Source organism: Piliocolobus tephrosceles, chromosome 1, assembly GCF_002776525.5.
Source record: "Piliocolobus tephrosceles isolate RC106 chromosome 1, ASM277652v3, whole genome shotgun sequence".
NCBI classification, from domain to species: Eukaryota; Metazoa; Chordata; class Mammalia; order Primates; family Cercopithecidae; genus Piliocolobus; species Piliocolobus tephrosceles.
The window spans coordinates 107,445,092-107,466,893 of record NC_045434.1 but is presented as its reverse complement, the minus strand read 5'-3'; the positions used below and the strand labels follow the sequence as shown (position 1 = coordinate 107,466,893).

The window sequence follows — 21,802 nt, the reverse complement described above, 5'->3', positions numbered from 1 at the left end:
TCCTTCTTCTCTGGTTGTTAATTAAAGAAGAATCTTATATAGAAGACATTTGCTGCTAGGCGTGGTGGCTCACGCCTGTAATCCCAGCACTTTGGGAGGCCGAGGCAGGCAAATCACCTGAGGTTGGGAGTTCGAGACCAGCCTGACCAACGTGGAGAAACCCTGTCTCTACTGAAGATACAAAAATTAGCCGGGTGTGATGGCACATGCCTGTAATCCCAGCTACTCGGGAGGCTGAGGCAGGAGAATCACTTGAACCCAGGAGGCGGAGGTTGCGGTGAGCCAAGATCGCACCATTGCACTCCAGCCTGGGCAGCAAGAGCAAAACTCCATCTGAAAAAAAAAAAAAAGACATTTGCTGTCCTTGATTAAAAAAAAAAATAGTTAATTCACTGGTATTCAGTTAGGTGATACACTAAAAATTTTTAATTCCTAGACACACTACCCCTACTAACTCAAAAAAATTTTGGATTTCCTTTCTCTGCCACCAGTAAGCATCAGGGAAAAGGAACTTCTTTTTTTTGTTTAACTTTAAGTAATTCAGTGAGAAAGGCAAATGACCCTGGTAATTATTAGCTGGTATATTCTAGTGATGATTAGAAAAGGTGCTTCTGGGTGATTTTGCAGTTTTGCATTTTTCATTTCACTCCCATTACTATTTCATAAACACATACTGAGTGTTTGCATTACCCAAAGCCTTGTGTGCGCTACTGAATTAGCTGGGAGAGACAGTGACCCAAAACAAATAAGATACTATTCTCCCTCAGAATGACCAGACACATGCACAAGTTCAAAGGGATGAATAGAGAAGATTTCACAGAATAGGTGGCACTGACAGGTGCACAGGATTTCAATAGGGAGAAATTGAGGACAGAAAACATTCCAGGCTGAATAAATGAGCAATGGGGTAAAACTAAGGAAGTATAAGTCATGTACAGGGAACTTCAAATGGTTGAGTTTACTTAGATTTTATTTAGAAAATACATAGAGGAACAGAGGAGATGAGAATATAAAAGCATATGGGTCACAGGCATAAAGGTCCTAGACAGTGGGAAGCCACGGGAGGCTTTCTAGCCAGGAATTTCCCCTCAGAGCAATCTGCTGATAAAAACCTGTTAGTGGTGTGCAGGGTGGATGAAGGGAATCCAGGTAGCTGTAATTTATGCATATACAGTGGTAGTGGTGGGAGTATAACTTGGTAACGCTTTGGATGGAAGATAAGAGATGCCTATGAGTTCAACTGTCAGTGAAGAAAAGACCAGACTGGATGACCAACAAGTATCCTTTAAATGAGGGATGAAGGAAAAGGAAGAGGAAAGGATGACTCAGAAGCCTTGCCCCATCTGTACTACGAAAACCATTAGGGAGGGGAGGCCAAGGGGAGAAAGGATATGGCAAAGACTGATGGTGTAGTCAGTTTGAGTCATGCTGAGGTGAAGGGAACAGCTAGTAGAGCAGGTGTAAATGTTTAGCAGCCAATTACTACTAGTGGTGGAAGCCCAGATTGTGACATTACTGAGAAGTGATGATTGAAACCTTTGTGGTAGATAAGATCACTAAAGAAGAATATTTAGAGAGTAGTGAGCCAAGGGCAGAGCTCTGAGCAAGGCATGTAGTTAGATAAGATAAAGGAAATGGAGAGGCAGAGCTTGCAGAGCCACAGAGCCAAAGCTGCAGAGTGTTTATGACGAGGAGGGACTGATGGCCAAATGCTGTTAGTACAGCTTGTCAAGAACTCAAGAACTCCTGGATCTACTGTCTCGTAGAGACAATTTCATATGGTGACAAGAACATGGGTTTGGAAATCAGACGGGACAAGAATCTTCTCCTAACCTGAGTTTCCTCATCTGCAAAATGCAGAACTATATGTAAAATACATGGTCCAAGTAAACTTCTTAAAGTCTTAATAAGAGCATCCTGAGACACTGTTTACAGAGCATGGCATATTTATTCCTGGTTTTCTTGGTCCTTTCCCCTCCCCTCCCCTCCTATCTTCTCTCTCTCTCTCTTCTCTCTCTCTGTCTCTCTCTCTCTCTCACACAACCTCTTCAGTTACTTCACATCTGTGTTTTTAACACTTCCGTTGTATATATTGTCACAAAAATCCCAATTACGTGATAAATTAGGATAACATTGTTTTAAATGTTGGTTCCAAATATAACCCTCAGATCCACTAATGTCAGTAAACAAAAGGCAAACAGGCCTTAAAGCGGACAAAGTCTAGTTCTAAACATGTCATTCTTAGCCAGGAGTGGTGGCACGTGCTTGTAATCCCAGCTACTTGGGAGGCTGAGGTGGGAGGGTCACTTGAGCCCAGGAGTTCAATACCAGTCTGGGCAATACAGCAAAACATCCTCAGTTAAAAAACGACAACATGACATGCTTTATGAATGAGCAGAAACTTTAGAATCTAATGATGAAATCAGCTTTTATTTAAAGAATAAACTCTGAAAAACAAACGCAAATAAGCAATTAACTGTTAAACCCTAGTGTGCTCTAACCTGTAAGAAAATGTCAGCGTTTCAGAGAAGTCACTTTTTGGGCTATTAAATTATCAAAATCTTGACTTGATAAAGCTTATGAGGGCTTTGCATATAACTAGTGCTCAATAACATGTTATTGATGGCGACTTTCCCTGGTGGCCGCTGTCCAAATGGTAAGAGTTTATCTCCAGCTGACACTCGCACCGCGGAGCCACCTGAGTGCCCCCTCTGCCTCCCCCGCTTGCCTCTCCTCTTCTCCCTTTATTAGGGTGACCACTGTGCTTTGTGTCCTATACCTCTTACTCTGTATTTCCAGCACCTGATGCAGTGCCTTGAATATTCACACCAGGTGCTCCATAGGTATTTGTTGAAAGAGTAAAATGGATGGATCATTCTAGATACTGAGAGAATGTGTTTTTTTGTTTGTTTGTTTTGTTTTGTTTTAAGATCAGTTCCCAGCACGTATTACTGGGTGAACAGGAGTGGGGATATATGAAATAATTAGCAACAATCTTACTGTCATTAAGAAAACAAGAAAATGTTAACTTGTAACATAGATGGAAGGGTACTGAGAATCATTGAGAGGTTTTTCCTTTCGGTCTGGTTAAAATTTAGAGAGGAGGGAGAAAAAAGTGTTCTGGGATAAGGAACTGAGAAATAGCTGAATGGAAAAGGTTCATATTAGCAAATAGTGTCAAACTTAAATATTTAACATAGAACAGAATCAGATTTAGAAAATATTAAGTTTGCTGTCTTTGAGGCAATATATGTTTTCCTACACGTGTGTTTTTACTTACGTTAGTTTTATAGTCTCTCAGAAACTCTGAGATAGGTGACATTATCCCCACTTACAGATTTAAAACTGAGGCTCAAGGAGACCTAGTCACTTGCAGAGATCACTCAGCCTGTGAAGGCCACAGTGTGACCCAGGTGTGATCCTGGTCCGTCATCCTCGAAGCTCAGTCCATGTCCTTTCTGCTATGTCAGGTCTTGGCTTGAGTCCAGTTTGGATTGGATTTCATTGAGAGGCAGATAGTTTCTTAACAGCTTGTGAGATAATATAAGCCATGTGGTAGAAATATTTTGTCATTTTAATACATTTGTAGTGGATGTTGTTTTTAAAATGACAAGACTGCCTAAAAAGATAGTGATTTGTTTAAAAAAGGGAACATTCTTTTTCTCTATTCTTCCTACTTCTTTTCTTTTGGTTCTATTTTTTTTTTTCTCTTTTCTTTCCTCTCTCTCCTCTGTCCCCATAATTATTTTTCAATAATACAAAACCGAACTTAAATGTTCTATTTATCAAAAGATGTTTTCTCCAAATTATTTTTTATCACATTTTTAAAGTGACTCAAAATGTTAAAAGGATGTTTACTGGGTGAATTTACTTCTCTGAATTTCCCTCTGAGGAGAGTCTTTTGCATCTGCAGTTTTGTGTATGTAAGTCTCTACAGAATTTCTCCCGCTCTGAGGGCCTACCATAATTCTTAAAGCAATGGCTCCCCCTCCTTCCCCTCATTCAATTTTAAAGTTAAACAGAAATGACACCTGGTGGCAAGTCTGTTCAATTACAAGTTTTTTTTTTTTTTTTTTTTTTTGCAGTTTATTGCAGTAAAAGAATAAAGAGTGTTAGAGGTTTGGAGAGCTTAAGCTAAAGAATGTGACTGAAATAAATTATAACCTCAAACACGTTTTACAAGATATACCCAAAGCAGTGTCCAAATACTATCTACTTTAATTTTCTTTAGTTATCAGCAGGATTATATATCTAGTGCTAATTTATTACCTACATTGCCTCATGAAAATGATTCTTTTTCCATCACTTATCAAGGGAAATCTAAGTACTGGCTTTTGTTTCACTTATATATTCTGGATAGTAAGGGGTTTCAAATTACTCTCCATCCTATTGTCTTACTTTGGTTTTATTAAGGTGTTTTCATCTTACATATTAAATCCATCAATCTTGTTTCTGATATCCGCCATTTCTTCAAGAGTAAGCCTCCCTTATTTAAAATAAGTATGCAATAAGACCCTTAGTCTATTTTTTAGTTGACTTGAATTTTTTTTTTTTTTTTTGCATTGTATAGAATGGAGTACAGTCTACAGTTAAATCTTCATAATGATACACTTGAAAATAGCTTGAAAGCTAGTATTTGTACTTGGTATATAATCATGTTTTATCTTAAGTCCTCCCAGAACCCCACGAAGTAGGTACTAATATTATCCTCATTTAACAAGATGAGAAAAATGAGAGCACAACACTAGAAAGAGGTGGAGCGCAAGATGGGCACTACAGCCTCCTGACCGCCTGTGCCGTGCTGTATCTGTAGGAAAAGTTGACCCACTGACCTTTGTTAAATATTGAATCCTTCTGTTTTGTTACTTCTGGATTGGCTCATTTTTTTTATTTAGTCACCTTGCAGCTAGCTAGCTTCAACTCAAAGGAACTTCTGGATTGTTTTAGTAAGCTCTTACAAACATTTGAGTATTTGCTTTTAGGAATTTCAGCAATATGCCATTGTTTAATTTTTCTGTTTTGAAGCCAGTATCCTTCATTTACATGTCACCTTGAAATAGTTTTCAACTTTTTAAATAAATTCAGGGGGTTACATGTACAGGTTTTTACACAGGTATATTGCATGATTCTGAGGCTTAGAATATGAATGAGTTCCCATCTCCCAGGTAGTGGGCATAGTACCCAATAAGCAGTTTAGCCCTTGACCCTCTCCTTCCCTCCCCCATCTTGTATTCCCGTGTCTGTTATTCTCCTCTTTGTGTCCATGTGTACTCAGTGTTTAGCTCCCACTTACAAGTGAGAACATGGCGTGTTTGGTTTTCTGTTTCTGCATTAGTTTGCTTAGGATAATGGCCTCCAGCTCCATCCTTGTTGCTGCAAGGGGACATGATTTTGCTCTTTTTTTGGCTGCATAGTATTCTAGGGTGTATATGTACCACATTTTCTTTATCCAATCTGGCATTCATCAACATGTGTTTGCTTGAAATAGATTTAAAATCAGTACCATCATTATCTTTAATTAGGTCTGTTCCAAAGTTATACTTGACTTTTACATATTTTCCCTTTTTCTTTTAAAGTAACTCAGACATTTCTAGTAAATCACAATGGTACTAAGGTAGATCTTATTCTGATCCCTAGTTTTATGTTTATTTTCCTGAGAAATGATTTTTTTTTTTAATTTTTATTTTTTTGAGACAGAGTTTTGCTCATTGCCCAGACTGGAGTGCAATGGCATGATCTCGGCTCACCACAACCTCCACCTCCCGGGTTCAAGTGATTCTCTTGCCTCAGCTTCCCAAGTAGCTGGGAATACAGACGCCCGCCACCACGCCTGGCCAATTTTGTATTTTTAGTAGAGACAGGGTTTCTCCATGTTGGTGAGGCTGGTCTCAAACTCCCAACCTCAGGTGATCCTCCCGCCTCGGCCTCCCAAAGTGCTGGGATTACAGGTGTGAGCCACCGCCTCTGGCCCTGAGAAATGATTTTACACTAACATCACTAAGTTTAACATCACTAAGTTACTGGTTTTAAATAACTGTTCATATTAATCTATTCTCTAAGCTTAAATTTTTAAGAGTTTTAATCTATAAAGATGTCATTTATTCAAATGCCTCACATATGTACAGGACATAGCAGCAGCTCAAAGGAATGAGCAGTTCTCCCTGGAGGCCAGAAAGGCTTCAAAGATAAGGAGCCCTCTGCCCAGGTTTTAGGAGATACATTTCGGATTCAGCTCAACTTTGAAAGTACCCTTCACATTCAGACATAACTCTGTAGTATCATTTGGATTGTTGTTTTTAAAATGCCTAACGTGTACTCAGTGCTCTCTTGTGCGAGAGTTGATAAGAGGACAGATGGCAGCAACAGGAAGAGACAATGTCCAGGTTTATTCACATATAAAAATCCTACACAAGAGGTGCCCAAGTTTACTTATGAAAATCCTACACAGGGCTGGGTGTGGTGGCTCACGCCTGTAATCCCAGCACTTTGGGAGGCCAAGGCAGGTGGATCAGGAGGTCAGGAGGTCGAGACCATCCTGGCTAACATGGTGAAACCCTGTCTCTATTAAAAATACAAAAAATTAGCCGGGCGTGGTGGCAGGCGCCTGCATAGTCCCAGCTACTCCTGAGGCTGAGGCAGGAGAATGACGTGAACATGAGAGGCAGAGCTTGCAGTGAGCCGAGATCGTACCACTGCACTCCAGCCTGGGCGACAGAATGAGACTCCATCTCAAAAAACAACAAAAAGAAAAAAAGAAAACCCTACATAGGGAAGTTTTATATGGCTATTAAAGATCTGGGCATCTTCAAATCAAGAACCAAATTCTAGAATTTGATTAACATTCTAAATTTGATTTTTATAAATTTAGAAAATTCCAAATCTGATTCTAGAATTTGATTCTTGACTTCAAGATGTCCAGATCTTAGTTACTAGCCATATAAAATTTTCCGGTGTAGGATTTTTTTGTGAGTAAACCTGGACACTGCCGCTTCCTGTTGTTTGTTATCATCTGTCCTCTCATCAACTCTCACAGGGCAGCACTGGGTACACGTTAGGTATTTTACAGACGAAAGAATCACTTAGCAAGGTTGAATGGCTCAAGAGCTGACAAAAGCAGAATTTACAAAGGATGCATAGTTTCATGTTGTTCCTGTGAATGTTCTCTGTCTAGGTTGGTGACCAGATTGTTGAAATCAATGGGGAACCTACACAAGGAATCACACATACTCGAGCAATTGAGCTCATTCAGGCTGGCGGAAATAAAGTTCTTCTTCTTTTGAGGCCAGGAACTGGCTTGATACCTGACCATGGTAAGTCAAGTAGCCCACTAGTAGCTGAAAAGTTGTATATTATGGAGGAGGGGCAGAAGAAAAATGAATATATATTTGCAGAGGATAGACATTTTACTAGTTAATTCAGAGATGAATGCTAGAACCATGAAAAGCTAGTTACATAGCAGAGTTACCATAAATAGTATTAGAAAACAAGTGACTTAGGCAGGACTTTCGTTGGAATGGAATGTATTTTAAATTGAATCAGAAAAAACATAGTTGTTTTTGTAGAGAAATGTGCCTATAAAAAAAGTGTATTAGAGGCACACAATTTAAATATCATAAAAAACATTTTAAATCTCTGCAAAATACCCCAGCTTTTTCCCTTACTTAGCTAATTACACATTACCAACCATTATTTTTATTTCTGTAAAGCAAGATAAGTTTATATTATAATGAATACGTAGCATGAAAACTTTAGGCTTTTCTGGTGACTCGGCAAAAACAAGTTGCTATCACCCTACCTGGAGACACGGAGTTGGACCTGAGACCATGTCTGTCTTGTATTAATGTTAAACTTCCTGGGTTTCCATTGCATGTTTTAAAATATCATGGTATTTGAAAGTCACTGTTTTTTGAGTGCACTATTCTAGAAATAAAGGCAGTACGACACCCACACAGTACTTGCCTCATCTAGCTCCCCACTCCCTGCCCTACCCCACCCTACCACTTTTGAGGGATAAGTGTAGACATAACCTCCTACAGTAGCCTTCCAGCTTATGATTCTCTGACTGTATTATCTTCCACCATCTGCTTGTAAATCATACGTTCCCAGTGACATCTTTGCTAACTGCACTGATTTTTTTTTTCACATAGTCCTAGGCTTTTTCTCTTCCCTCTTCAGGTTTGGCTCCTTCCGGTCTGTGCTCCTACGTGAAACCCGAGCAACATTAAGGCTTTCAGGGCTTTTCTTGGTCTTTCCTTAAAAAGACTTGGTAAATTTGCATGTCTTGTAAATCACTTTCTTCTTTTGTTTTCTTTTAAATTAAAAATGATGCTATTAAATACATCTATTTCTATCTTCTGCACTTTTCAGTCTCCTTTTGACATTAAATTTGACAGCTTAATGCAAGAGAATTATTTACAAATGCCCATGAGCCTCATTCTGGTTACCACAGTTTGGTTTCCTTTATTAATTAGTGATTTTGCCATATCCTAAACTATATCAATTCATAATAATTAGTGAGCTTCTTGGGCCAGGTAATTTGGTTCAACTTTATAACTTGTAAGTTCTAATTGGACTTTACTAATAGAGAATTTACAGAACATATATTATCTCACTAATTATATGTAATTGGAAAAAAAATGAATATTATTTTATGTATATAAACAACCTATCCTTCATGTATGAACAGATGTTTATACACATCTGCCTATATTTGTAGAGAGATATGTTGTAAACATACACAAACTGTATAAAATACAGGCTTTTTAAGCAGTTAGTACAATTCAAATGGCTGTCAAAGTTCAAAACGTACTGTTCCTATTTGTAATTCTAAAACTTAATAATGTTCCATTCAATCACTTTTTTAGGTGATTGGGATATTAATAATCCTTCGTCGTCAAATGTGATTTATGATGAACAGTCACCATTACCCCCATCTTCACATTCTGCTTCCATATTTGAAGAGTCTCACGTGCCAGTAATTGAAGAATCTTTAATGAGAGTTCAGATATGTGAAAAGGCAGAAGAATTAAAGGACATTGTGCCTGAAAAGAAAAGCACTTTAAATGAAAATCAACCTGAGATAAAGCATCAGTCTCTTCACCAGAAAAATGTGAGTAAGAGGGATCTACCCAGCAGTCATGGGCACAGTAACAAGAAAAATCTATTAAAAGTAGAAAATGGTGTTACACGAAGAGGTAGATCGGTTAGTCCCAAAAAGCCAGCCAGTCAACATTCAGAGGAACATTTGGATAAGATTCCTAGTCCTCTAAAAAATGACCCCAAAAGAAGACCCAGAGATCGATCCCTCAGCCCCAGCAAAGGGGAAAATAGAAGTTGCCAGGTCAGCACCAAGGCAGGTTCTGGACAAGATCAGTGCAGAAAAAGCAGAGGTCGGTCTGCCAGTCCAAAAAAGCAGCAAAAAATTGAAGGAAGCAAAGCTCCATCAAATGCTGACGCCAAATTGTTAGAGGGTAAGAGTCGAAGAACAGCAGGCCATATAGGCAGTAATGCTGAGCAGATGCCAGATGGGAAGGAAAAATCAGACGTCATCAGGAAAGATGCAAAGCAGAATCAGGTGGAAAAAAGCAGAACAAGGTCTCCAGAGAAAAAAAGCAAAAGAATGGATGAGAAATCTCTTGCATCCAAAAAGACTAATAAGACTACAAGTAAAGAAGTATCTGAAAATGAAAAAGGAAAGAAAGTAACCACAGGAGAAACAAGTTCTAGTAATGATAAAATAGGAGAAAATATCCAGCTATCAGAAAAGAGGCTGAAGCAAGAACCTGAAGAGAAGGTAGTTTCAAACAAAACAGAAGATCACAAAGGGAAAGAACTAGAGGCAGCTGACAAAAACAAAGAGACTGGAAGGTTCAAACCTGAAAGTAGTTCTCCAGTTAAGAAAACACCGATAACTCCAGGGCCCTGGAAGGTGCCAAGTGGAAATAAAGTCACAGGCATTATTGGTATGGCTGAGAAACGGCAGTAACCTTTAGTATAAAACAAAAACAAGTTGTAATCTTCTTACAGCAGCATTTTTCCAGAAAAAGCCTTTTTTTTTTTTCAGATATTCTGAAGCAGATAAGTACATGTTAATGTGAGCATCAAGTTACCTAGGCTGCATGAAGGGCCTTTAGGATTGCTAAGAACCAACTGTCCCCCTGGCCGGCTGCCCTCCCTCGCACTCAGGAAGGAGCTGCATCCACACGCTCATCTGACCCGCCCTGCTCAGGCTGCCCAGCTCATCCTCATGAGTGTCTGAACAAATGACATATGTTGATATTAACAATGTGGTCACAACTCACTTTGTATTTGTGCCAAGTTATCTGCTGTATCATGTCTGTTTTTATCCTTCTTGTTCAGCTGTTTCCACGGTAATGAAAAAGTTAGGTTTGGCTTGGAAGTTGATGTTCTCAATAGCATGTTGCATGTTTACAGAGAGAAATATGGGAGTCCTTGCAGAAGACGAGACCGTTAACTCATCGTTAAAGATGGCAGTTGTCTTCTAACAGCTACTGACGATGTCCCACTTTAAAAATAAAACCCCCAAACATCACTACTTTAAGGAAAAAAATGTAGTCCAATATTGATGCTTTCTTATGGCTTTTTATTTCAATTTGGCTGGATAAGTTGTTTCAAATAACTGTTAAAAGATACTACTTACAATTGAATGTTCAAAATGAGAAAGTACTTGAAGCAATAGAGTTCATCTCTTGCTGTGTTATCCAACCTCAATGTATACTTAGAGCATCTCAGGTCACGCTTTTTATTTCACTTATTTAATTATGAAACCATAAAGAAGCATGTGGAAATAGTGTTTATTGCTCTTTGAAGAAAAACCGCCAACTATTTCTGGATATTTTGGCTGTACCTACTACTAAAGTCATTAGTCTTTAATACATAACACATATTTGAAAAGTAAAATTATTATATAGATTATGTGAGGGACTTAATCATGAAACCAGTTTCACAGTCCAGGTACCAACTCTTCTGGTAGCAGGTGCACAAGCTTGGATGTTTAGAAACAACCTGTGTAGGGTATGCTGCCCAGCAAGTGAGGACAAATGTGTAGACAGTACTTACTGGATCTTATTTAACTTTTAGCTACATTAACTTTCTTATTTAAAAACAAGAAGGGGAGATTAAACATCTGCTTAGCTTGTACACATTTTCAGAATTCTTTTTAAAAGTCTAGTTAAAGATGTTTCTTAGAAGTTGGAGACTGTTAACTTCCATAAAATAGATCCAGGTTTTTCAGTTCCCTGAAGCAGCATTCAGTAGCATCTATATAAATAAAGGCACTTTCTGAGAATAGAACTATTCCATGGAGTGTGTGAACACACTTGTTATGTCACCTGGGTTCATCTTGTTGTGAAGCACATTATGTCCAGGTCCTTCCCTCTGGGAGTCTGACTGTGAAACTCTTTAACCCAACAACTGTATTAGCCCCTGTAGATAAGACATGCTTCCCAGAGTGAGATTTTTGAAATCCCCTTTTCATCCAGAACTATATTTACCCACCTATTGTAACTATTCAAATAGAGCAAAATTAGGAGGCTTGATAAATGCTAAGAACTTAGTACCACAGAAATTATTTATTTTCCCTGTAGTCCACAATTAGTGATAACAAATCCTATTTTTGTTAACTGTGACATAACTTTGATGTCATATGTTGTCCTATGTGGTTCTTCCTAAGTAACCTCTGTCCTGATTATATACTGACTTAGCAATGTGGCCTTGGAATGCTGAGCAAAATGTGGATGTACTGGTTGTAAATGTTTATATATTGTACAGTACCTTTATATATACACTTGAGGTTCTGATTAGAGAAAGATCTGTAAATTGCTCGTTATTTTTTATATAGATATAAAAAAAAAAAAAAAAAAAAAAAAAAAAAAACAGTTCCTGGCCTGCATTTCTGTTACTGTCACATTGGTTCAATGTTGCTTTCTACTGGTGGAGCGAGGTCCCATCATAGTCTGAGTCCGCAGATAGATTTTGTCCCTCCAAGTAACAAACATTCAAAGTCCTAAAATCAGGAAGATTCTTATAATAATGATTTACCTGCATAGCTACACTTCTTTTATTTATACATAGAGTTTGAAATTGTTTAGAGTTGAATATCATTATACCCATTTTTCATCTTTCATTGTAAAGAAAATAGCTTTGGATAAATAATTTACTACTGAAAATCCTTTCTTACACTGTTCGGGAGAGAAGAAAGTTTCTTACTGGAAATTCAGCTACTAGACATTTATAATGGCTATAGTAACATAAGTCCAGTTACCACAAGGTCACAAAATTCCATTTCAGCAGACTAATGATCCACATTATCTTTAAAGGTCATTTATTTAGTTTTATTCTTACTTTTAGAATGAAGTGTTTTGATTTAACTCGGTATGAAAAGTGCCTAAAACCTACTTCAAGACCATGGTTAATTTTATACTCTTAAGGTGAAATATAAATTCCCACCTACCACTGCAAGAACTCATAAAAAGTAAACCCACGGCCGGGCACAGTGGCTCATGCCTGTAATCCCAACATTTTGGGAGGCCAATGCAGGCGGATCATTTGAGGTCAGGAGTTCGAGAGCAGCCTAGCCAACATGGCAAAACCCTGTCTCTACTAAAAATACAAAAATTAGCCGGATGTGGTGGCGGGTGCCTGTAATCCCAGCTACTCAGGAGTCTGAGGCAGGAGAATCGTTTGAACCCAGGAGGTGGAGGTTGCAGTGAGCCGAGATCACACCACCGCACTCCAGCCTGGCTGACAGACGGGACTCCATCTCAAACAACAACAACAACAACAACAACAAAAGTAAACCCAAACTTCTAGTTCCCAGACACCACAGTGAAGATGTGCCATAGCAGAGGCTGCGGCAACTGGCAGTAAAATCGTTTTGTTGTTTTAGTGAACATATTTTCTTACTGGTCACAACAGGGAGAAAAGCTTTGAGATACTATTACATTGTCTCACTAGTGAGATGAGAAGGCTAAGATCCTATGATACTGTCGTCTAGTTACATCAGTCTTGGACCAGGTAGCTTTTGAACAGGGTCAACTCTTATTTCAGAAGTCTTAGACCCAGAAAGGCACTTGGCTTTTTATTCAACATAAGAATACCTTGTTATTTCCCTTTTTAATAGCAAGATTTAAAAGAGAAGTAAATGTAATCATGTAGAAGTAAAACCAAATGCTTTTAAACAGGTAGACAAAGAATTTTATGTTTAATATGTCCACCATTCAAAGAGTAAGGATTTCATAAGGCAAGGAGTATTCAGATTAAACTGTATAACAGTCCCACTAACGACTTCCAGGAAGCTGTATTTGACACTTAGTCCACAGTGGAGCTAAGGAACATTGATATAAATAAACTTGTTACAAAATGTGACATTTCAGTCTGGTAAGAGAAATACATCAGAGCAACTTTGTACATCATCATGGCATGCTCCAAGGCCTAAAAACTATTTGTGCTTTTGAAACAATAACATTTATTTAGTCAGGTGGCTCTTTTCTGGTTCTATTAGAGTTTATCGGGAATATGATGACTTGTTTAAAGCATGTCATTATTACATGGAATCTATAATCTTTGCTTTTAGCTAGCTGAATTACAACATTGCTAGGCAAGTAGCCCTAAGAATTATAAAGCCAGGCATGGTAGTATACACCTGTAGTCCAAACTACTCAGGAGGCTGAGCTGGGAGGATCACTTGAGCCCAGGAGTTTGAGTCCAGGCTGGATGACACACACAAATTTTTTTTTCCCTTGAGATGAGGTCTCACTCTGCCACCCAGGCTGGAGTGTAGTGGTGCGATCTCGGCTCACTGCAACCTCTGCCTTCTGGGTTCAAGCAATTCTCCCACCTCAGCCTCCCCAGTAGCTAGGACTACAGGCGCACACTACCACACCTGGCTAATTTTTGTACTTCTTGGTAGAGATGGGTTTTCACCATGTTGGCCAGGCTGGTCTCAAACCCCTGACCTCATGTGATCCGCCCACCTCAGCTTACCAAAGTGCAGGGATTACAGGTGTGAGCCACTGCGCCCAGCCAAAAAAGAACTTTTTTCTTTCTTTTTTTTTTAGTAGTATAAGAAGGGAGTATGAAGGCTTATAAAGAGAATTCTGGACAGGCGCGGCGACTCACACCTGTAATCCCAGCGCTTTGGGAGGCTGAGGTGGGTGGATCAGGAGGTCAAGAGATCAAGACCATCTTGGCCAACATGGTGAAACCCCATTTCTACTAAAATACAAAAAATTATCCAGGTGTGGTGGCGCATGCCTGTAATCCCAGCTACTTGGGAGGCTGAGGCAGGGGAATTGCTTGAACCCAGGAAGCGGAGGTTGCAGTGAGCTGAGATTGTGGTGCTGCACTCCAGCCTGGTGACAGAGCAAGACTCTGTCTAAAAAAAACAATTCTATTTAATAGAAAACCCTGAATCTTTCTCATTTATACATTAAAATAGGAAAACATAGCCAAGAGCTTTAATTTAGCCTAAACCTATATTTTGACAAATAATCCTGTGGGTATTTTGCAATATTGCATTCAAGTCAAGCTTAACTATTAGCAAAAATACACAAATCAAGAGACACATTTTGCCATTAATAAAAGATAACTGGCTGGGCATGGTGGCTCACGCCTGTAATCCCAACACTTTGGGAGGCCAAGGTGGGTGGATCACAAGGTCAGGAGATTGAGACCAACCTGGCTAACACAGTGAAACCCTGTCTCTACTAAAAATACAAAAAATTAGCCAAGCGTGGTTGCACACACCTGTAGTCACAGTTATTCAGGAGGCTGAGGCAGGAGAATCGCTTGAACCTGGGAGGTGGAGGTTGCAGTGAGCCAAGATTGCGCCACTGCACTCCAGCCTGGGCGACAGAGCGAGACTCCATCTCAAAGAAATTAAAAAAAAAAAATAGAAAAATAAAAGACAACCATTTATTAACTAGAGTAATACCCTATTATACCTTATAGGCTCAGGATATGCTGCAGGAAAGGTACAGAATTATTGCACATTTGTGAAACTCAAACTTCACTATTCAACATGGGTCCCCATAACTGCAGGGAGCAACAGATTACTAAACTAGCCAGTACATGAATAGATTAGGTTTAATGAATTAACTTGATATTCCCAAGTGACACACTGGATTTGGGAGAGAGGCTCATCTAGCCTATTATAACTGTGTAGATCTAAAGGTTTTCAAACATAAATTTCATTAATTTGAAAGGTTATTTTTATACTGCGTAGATCCACTTGCTTCTAAATAAAATGAACCTAAAATAAAAACAAACGCATACTTTGTGAGACATCCTGGTATTTAGAATTTTTCTACCTGTCTGAAAGTCAGTGAGGCCCAGTGAGTCCAGTGAGGCAAGTATTTGGTTATTCAACTTCTCAAAGTGTTTACATTATACACGGGTCATACCGTACATATTTAGAAGTCTATAGACCAGCAGCCCCAACCTTTTTGGCACCAGAGAGTGATTTCATGGGAAGCAATTTTCCACAGACCTGGGGGCGGGGTGGGGGGTGCAGGGAGGCGATGGTTTCAGGATGATTCAAGTGCATTACATTTACTGTGGACTTTATTTCTATTATCATTTCATTGTAATATATAATGAAATAATTATACAACTCACCATAATGTAGAATCAGTGGGAGCCCCAAGCTTGTTTTCTTGCAACTAGACGTCCCATCTGGAAGTGACGGGAGACAGTGACAGATCATCAGGCATTAGATTCTCATAAGGAACACGCAGCCTAGATCCTCACGTGCACAGTCCACAATAGGGTTCGTGCTCCTCTAAGAATCCAATGCTGCTGCTGATCTGACAGAGATGGAGCTCAGGTGGTAATGCAAGCAGTGTGAGCAGCTGTCAATACAGACGAAGCTTCACTCTCCCCTGCAGCTTACCTCCTGCTGTTTGGCCAGTGGGGAGTGTGGGTGGCTGGGGACCCCCTGCTGCATATTATGCACCCATAGCAACTTTCAGAGAGAGAATTTTTCCCAACTACAGATTATAAAATTAAGTCAACAGGTATTTTTCTTACCCTTCTATGGTTATTACTATTCCAACTAAATGTATGAATGGCCTAATCTAATTGTTTTTACATCTTGGTTTAATTTCTCAGTAACAAGTAATTAACACCAAAATCGCATTCCTTTTTTGAAATCAAAATAAAAGCCCAAGTTCCTAGAAATTACTATACAGGGATAAATGAAGCATTGAAGGTGGGAGAACCATGAAATTACAGTCAATTCTTGGACAACACAGGTTTGAACGGTGTGGGTCCACTTATATACAGGTTTTTTTTCTGTAAGTATATTGGAAAATTTTTTTGAGATTTGTGACAATTTGAAAAAAACCATGTAGCCTAGAAATACAGAAAAATTAAAATAGTATGTAGATACTAGCCTATTTTATCATTTACTATAAAATACACACAAATCTATTATAAGAAGTTAAAATTTATAGAAACATACAAACACAAACTGTACACAAACTGGCACCATCCACAGTTGAGAGAAATGTAAACAAAAATACAGTATTAAATCATAACTGCATAAAATTAACTGTAGTACATGCTGAGCTACTATAATTATTTTGTAATTACCTCCTGTTGCTATTGTGGTGAATTCAAGTGTCGAAAGAGTCTGTTTAAAACACGTGATGCTAACCATCTTTGTGTGGGCAGTTCATCTCTTCATAAACCGTGGACCACAGTAAAAAGTGATCCCTTGCGGTTCTTGCATATCTTCCGTGGTTAGTGCGACACTGTAAACCTTGAGGACATAAAAACTGCAAGACCCATATGAAGTACCACCAGTGACAGAAGTGCTCCCAAGAAGCACAGAACAGTCATGACATTAGAAGAAAAAGTTGAATTGCTTACATAGCGTAGACTGGGGTCTGTGGTTGCCTACCATTTCAAGATAAATGAGTCCAGCATAAGGACCATTGTAAAAAAAGAAAAAAGAAAAAAAGAAAGAAGGAAAGAGAAAGGAAAGCAAAAAGAAAAGAAAACTCATGAAGCTTTTGCTGCAGTTATGCCACCAGGCATGAAAACCTTGCACTTTTTGTGAAACAGCTTTTTAACCTGCATTTAAAATGCAGCTTCGTGTGAGTACAGGAGTGCTCTAAGGCAGATCTATAGATTCCAATGTGATTCAAGAAAAAGCAAAGTCATATGACAATTTAAAGCAAAAGGAAAGTAGATTTGCTAAGAAGCAGCAGACAAGTTCACAGATGCCATTCAGAAGTTAAATGAGAAGAAAAGAAATCTGCCTTAACAGGTTTTTAATGCAGTAGAAAGTGCCTATTCTGGGAAACAATGCCACAAAGGAAATTTATTAGAAAGAGAAGCAAGCACCATGATTTAGGCAGGAAAGGATAAGCTAACACTGTGCAAATGCTGTTGTGTTTGCGATCAGGACTACACATATCTGTAAAGCTGCTAACCCCCGAGCCTTGAAGAAAAAATAAAAATAAAAAACATCAGCTGCCAGTCTTTTGGTTGTATACCAAGAAGTCCTAGACAATGAGAACCCTTTTTCTGGATTGGTTCTGTCAATGCTTTGTCCCTAAAGTCAGGAAGTACCTTGCTAGTAAGACACTACCTTTTAAAGTTCTTTTGATACTGGAGAATGCCCCTGACCACCTAAAACCCCATAAATTCAACACCACAGCAATGGAGTGGTCTCTGTGCTCCCAAACACATCTTTAATTCAGGAATGAGGGGGTCATAAGGACGTTTTAGATCTATTACACACAGTACTCTGGAAAGGACTGTCAATGCTGTGAAAGAGAAGCCCAAGAGAGAACATTATGCAAGTCTGGAAGGAATGATTATGCCATGTCACTGAAGATGCCATCATTGTTACAGAAAAAGCCGTGAAAGTCAACAAGCCCAAAACACTAAATTCCGGCTGGAGAAAACTGTGCAGATATTGTCATAACTTCATAGGATTTACAAAAGAGTCAGTCAAGGAAATCATGAAAGAGATTGTGGATGTGGCAAAAAGGTGGGGTGTGAAGGGTTTCAAAAGAAATTCAAGAGCTAATAAACACCACACCACAGGAATTAACAGATGACTTGTTGATGGAGATGAGTGATTCCAAAGCAGTGCAAGATGATAAGGAAGAAAACTTAGAAGCAATGCCAAAGAACAAGCTGATGTAAGACAATCTGGCAGAAGGGTTCCAATTATTCAAGGCTGCTTTTGACTTCTTTTACAACATGGACTCTTCTATGATATGGACACTGAAACTAAAGCAAACAGTAGAAGGATTGGTACTATATGGAAACATTTTTAGAGAAATGAAAAAAGCAAAAAGTCAAATTAAAATGTATTTCTGTAGAGTTAGACCAAGTGTGACTGCCTCTTGTGCTTCCCCTTCCACCTCTGCCACCCCGAGTCAGCAAGACCAACCCCTCCTCTTCCTCCTCAGTCTACTCAATGTGAAGATGACAAAGAGGAAGACTTTCATGATGATCCACTTCTACTTAGTGAAGAGGAAATACGTTTTCTCTTTCTTAGGATTTTCTTTATAACATTTACCTTCTTTCTAGCTCACTTTTAGAATACAGTATATAATACAAATAACATACAAAATGTGTTGATTGATTGTGTTACTGGCAAGACTCCCAGTCAACTGTAGGCTATTAAGTTTTGGGGGTATCAAAGTTATACATGAATTTTCGACAGGACAGGAGGATGATGCCCCTAACCCCTGCATTGTTCAAGAATCAAATGTACAATCCTCTATCCTAACAGAAAAAAAACTACATGAATGGTAAATTACTTGAGGTCTATTCTTCATTCAACACATTTTTATTGAACACCTATTATATGTTCTGGGGACAAGAAAAAGTCTCTGCCTTCAAGGGACTTACACTCTAGTGGGAAAGGAGACAGACAGTCAAAAAATAAACACGATAAAATTGTGGTAAGTGCCATGAAGGAAATTAACAAGGCGATATAACTGATAATGGATAAAATGGGTAACTACTTTAATTAGGGTCATGAGAGAAGGCCCTCTAGGAACTGATAGCTGACAGCTGAGAGATAAGCAGCAGCCAGCCAGAGATGAACCTAAGAAAATACATTCCAGGCAGATGAAACAAGCTTGCACAAGCCTGATATGAGAAAGAATAATAGAAGAGCAGAATAATAGAATAATTGGAATAATAGACGAGCAGAGGGAGGTCAGTGTGGTGGTGAGGTAAAGGAGTGAGGCTGTAAAGGAGGTGAAGCTAGAAAGCAAGGCAAGCATGATAATGAAGGGCCTTGGAGGCCACCAAAGAGAAAGCCAGGAAAGGTTTAAGTAGGAACAATGTTAGTTTCCAAATTTTGATGCTCATTCATGTGGCTATGAAAACCCAACTGTAGGAGACAAGAATGGAAACAGATCGGTGGGTCACACAGTAGTCCAGGTGAGAGTGAAGGAGGCTTAACCTAGTAGCTGTGGAAGTGCAGAACTGGCATGACATGGTAGTAGATTAGATATGGAGCTTTCGGCCTGAGCAACTGGAGAAACTCACTTACTAAGGTAATGAAGAGTTGTCTTACTCTTCAAATTTCAAACAACTGAAAAACAATTTTAAAAATACGAAAAAGTGGATTTTAGATATTAGACACCAGGCAGCACAGGATAGTAGAATTAAACAAAGTGAGTCCCATAATTGCTCCAAGATTATTGCATTCAAGCAGTTTTACAAGGAGGCAGTTTCTAGGCTGTGGTGCAAAAAGGGAGAACCCAAAAAGAACCAAGCAGTCTTGCTGAGTTGAGGAGACCGAATTGAGAATTTGGGGAAGGCCCTGGGGTCTAGAATTTATAGGTAGGAGTACCAGACAGAATGCAGCTACACAGAGAAGGGAGGGTTCCAGAGACATGCAGAGGGCTCCTTTCAAGTCTTTGGCTGAATATTGATCAGCACAAGCATATGAGGGAATACCCAAGAACAGGTTAAGAACCTTCAAGAAGCAGGCAGAAAAATTCCAGAAGTTCACACAAATCTGGGAATAGTTCATGCTACTACAGCCAAAGAAAAAACCTCATAATGAACAGAGCATCAGGTAAAGTACTCAGAAGGATATTGCTTCAGTGAATGGAGAAAAACTAAAGGCTGCTCTTGCCCACCTAACAAAGCTTAAAAGCAAGCCTTGAAATAATCAGACTGTTTCCAACAACTTTACAGTGTTCCAAAACAAAGTCTCAAGAATATTTATTTATTTATTTATTTATTTGTTTTTATTTTTGAGACGGAGTCTCGCTCTGTCCCCCTGGCTGGAGGGCAGCGGCGCGATCTCGGCTCACTGCAAACTCTGCCTCCCGGGTTTATGCCATTCTCCTGCCTCAGCCTCCCGAGTAGCTGGGACTACAGGCACCCGCAACCGCGCCCGGCTAATTTTTTGTATTTTTAGTAGAGATGGGGTTTCACCGTGGTCTCGATCTCCTGACCTTGTGATCAACCCGCCTCGGCCTCCCAAAGTGCTGGGATTACAGGCGTGAGCCACCGCGCCCGGCCAAGAATATTTAAAAGACTACCAAGAAGAATACATACATACACACAAACACCAACAGTATAAAATTCATAGCCAATAAAAAATTACCAGGCATGCAAAACAACAGGAAAATGACCCAAAATGGGGGTGGGGGGGAAATGACACAATAACTGTTTTAATATCCTTATATACTATTCCTATTATAAATGTATTATGTTACATGAGGTAGAGAAAAGAATACTCATGTTAAAGAGAGACATGGAAGATATAAAAAAGACCAAAATCAAACTTCTAGAGATGAAAAATGCATAGGATGGGATTAATAGCAAATTAGTGCAAAAAAAGCAAACTTGAAGGCACAGCAAACGAAATCATCCAAAATTAAAACAAACATAAGGCTGGACAAACATATAAAGCATCAGTGAGTTGAGGAACAACTTCAAGCAGTCTAATATACATGTAAATTTGAGTCCCAGAAGGAAGTAGGTAAGAGTAGACTATAGAAAATTTATTTTAAGGAATAGCAAAAATGTTTCCAAATTGTATATGAAAATAGAAAACTCTATATAAAATGATATGAAAATTATAAACCCACAGATCCAATAAGTTCAACAAACCCCAAGCACAGAACACATGAAGAAAACTAAACTAATGTATACTATAATTGAATTGCACAAATTCAATGGTAAAGATAAAAATCTTAAAAGTAGCCAGAGTTAAAAAAAAAAAAAAAAAAAAAAAGACACTTACAGAGGAGCAAAGATTAGAGTGACTGTAGACTTCTTGTCAGAAACAATGCAACCCAGGAGGTAACAGCACAACCGCATCTTTAAACCTAGAATTTTATACCCAGCAAAAGTATCTTTCAAATATAAAGATTCAAAATCTTTTTCAATAGGGTAGGCCTATACACCTTGCTAAAAGGATTTTGGATTTTCATCTTCAAAGTGCTAGTAAGCTACTAATGGATTCTAAATGATGAGACTTACATTTCAGGAAAGACATACTACACTTTTGAGATGAGTGGGTTAGGCATGGGGGAAAGATGAGTCAAGCATACATAAGAGCAGAGATAGCAGAAACTTGTTCAAAAAACAAAGGATGCTGACTTAAGAGCAATGGCAGTGGGGAGGAAGAAAAGTGGACTGATCAGAAAGATATCTAGAAGATAATTATTCAAAGACTTGGTGATTGATTAGATGTGAGGTATGAGGAAGAAAAATGAGTTAAGAATCATTCCTAAGTTACTGATATGATTAACTATACTTACATATAATTTTACCCACCTGAAAAATAATT

General features: G+C 38.8%; 1 protein-coding gene and 1 long non-coding RNA gene across 2 annotated transcripts in view; one reads left to right on the top strand and one right to left on the bottom strand.

The window, feature by feature from the left end:
* MAGI3 (membrane associated guanylate kinase, WW and PDZ domain containing 3) overlaps positions 1-11,872 on the top strand; it is a 290,328-nt gene extending 278,456 nt beyond the window's left edge. Inside the window, exons 20-21 of the mRNA XM_026456708.2 lie at positions 7,172-7,310; positions 8,865-11,872. Of these exons, the coding sequence (XP_026312493.1) occupies positions 7,172-7,310; positions 8,865-9,985 (1,260 nt within the window). The 3' untranslated portion in view covers positions 9,986-11,872. The remainder of the gene's footprint in view (positions 1-7,171; positions 7,311-8,864) is intronic.
* LOC111549633 lies at positions 6,906-20,320 on the bottom strand. The gene is made up of 3 exons (XR_004229200.1): positions 15,637-20,320; positions 9,876-10,525; positions 6,906-9,041 (listed from the first exon to the last, which is right to left on the bottom strand). It is a non-coding gene; the product is annotated as an uncharacterized LOC111549633 (long non-coding RNA).
* Positions 20,321-21,802: the final 1,482 nt, after the last annotated feature.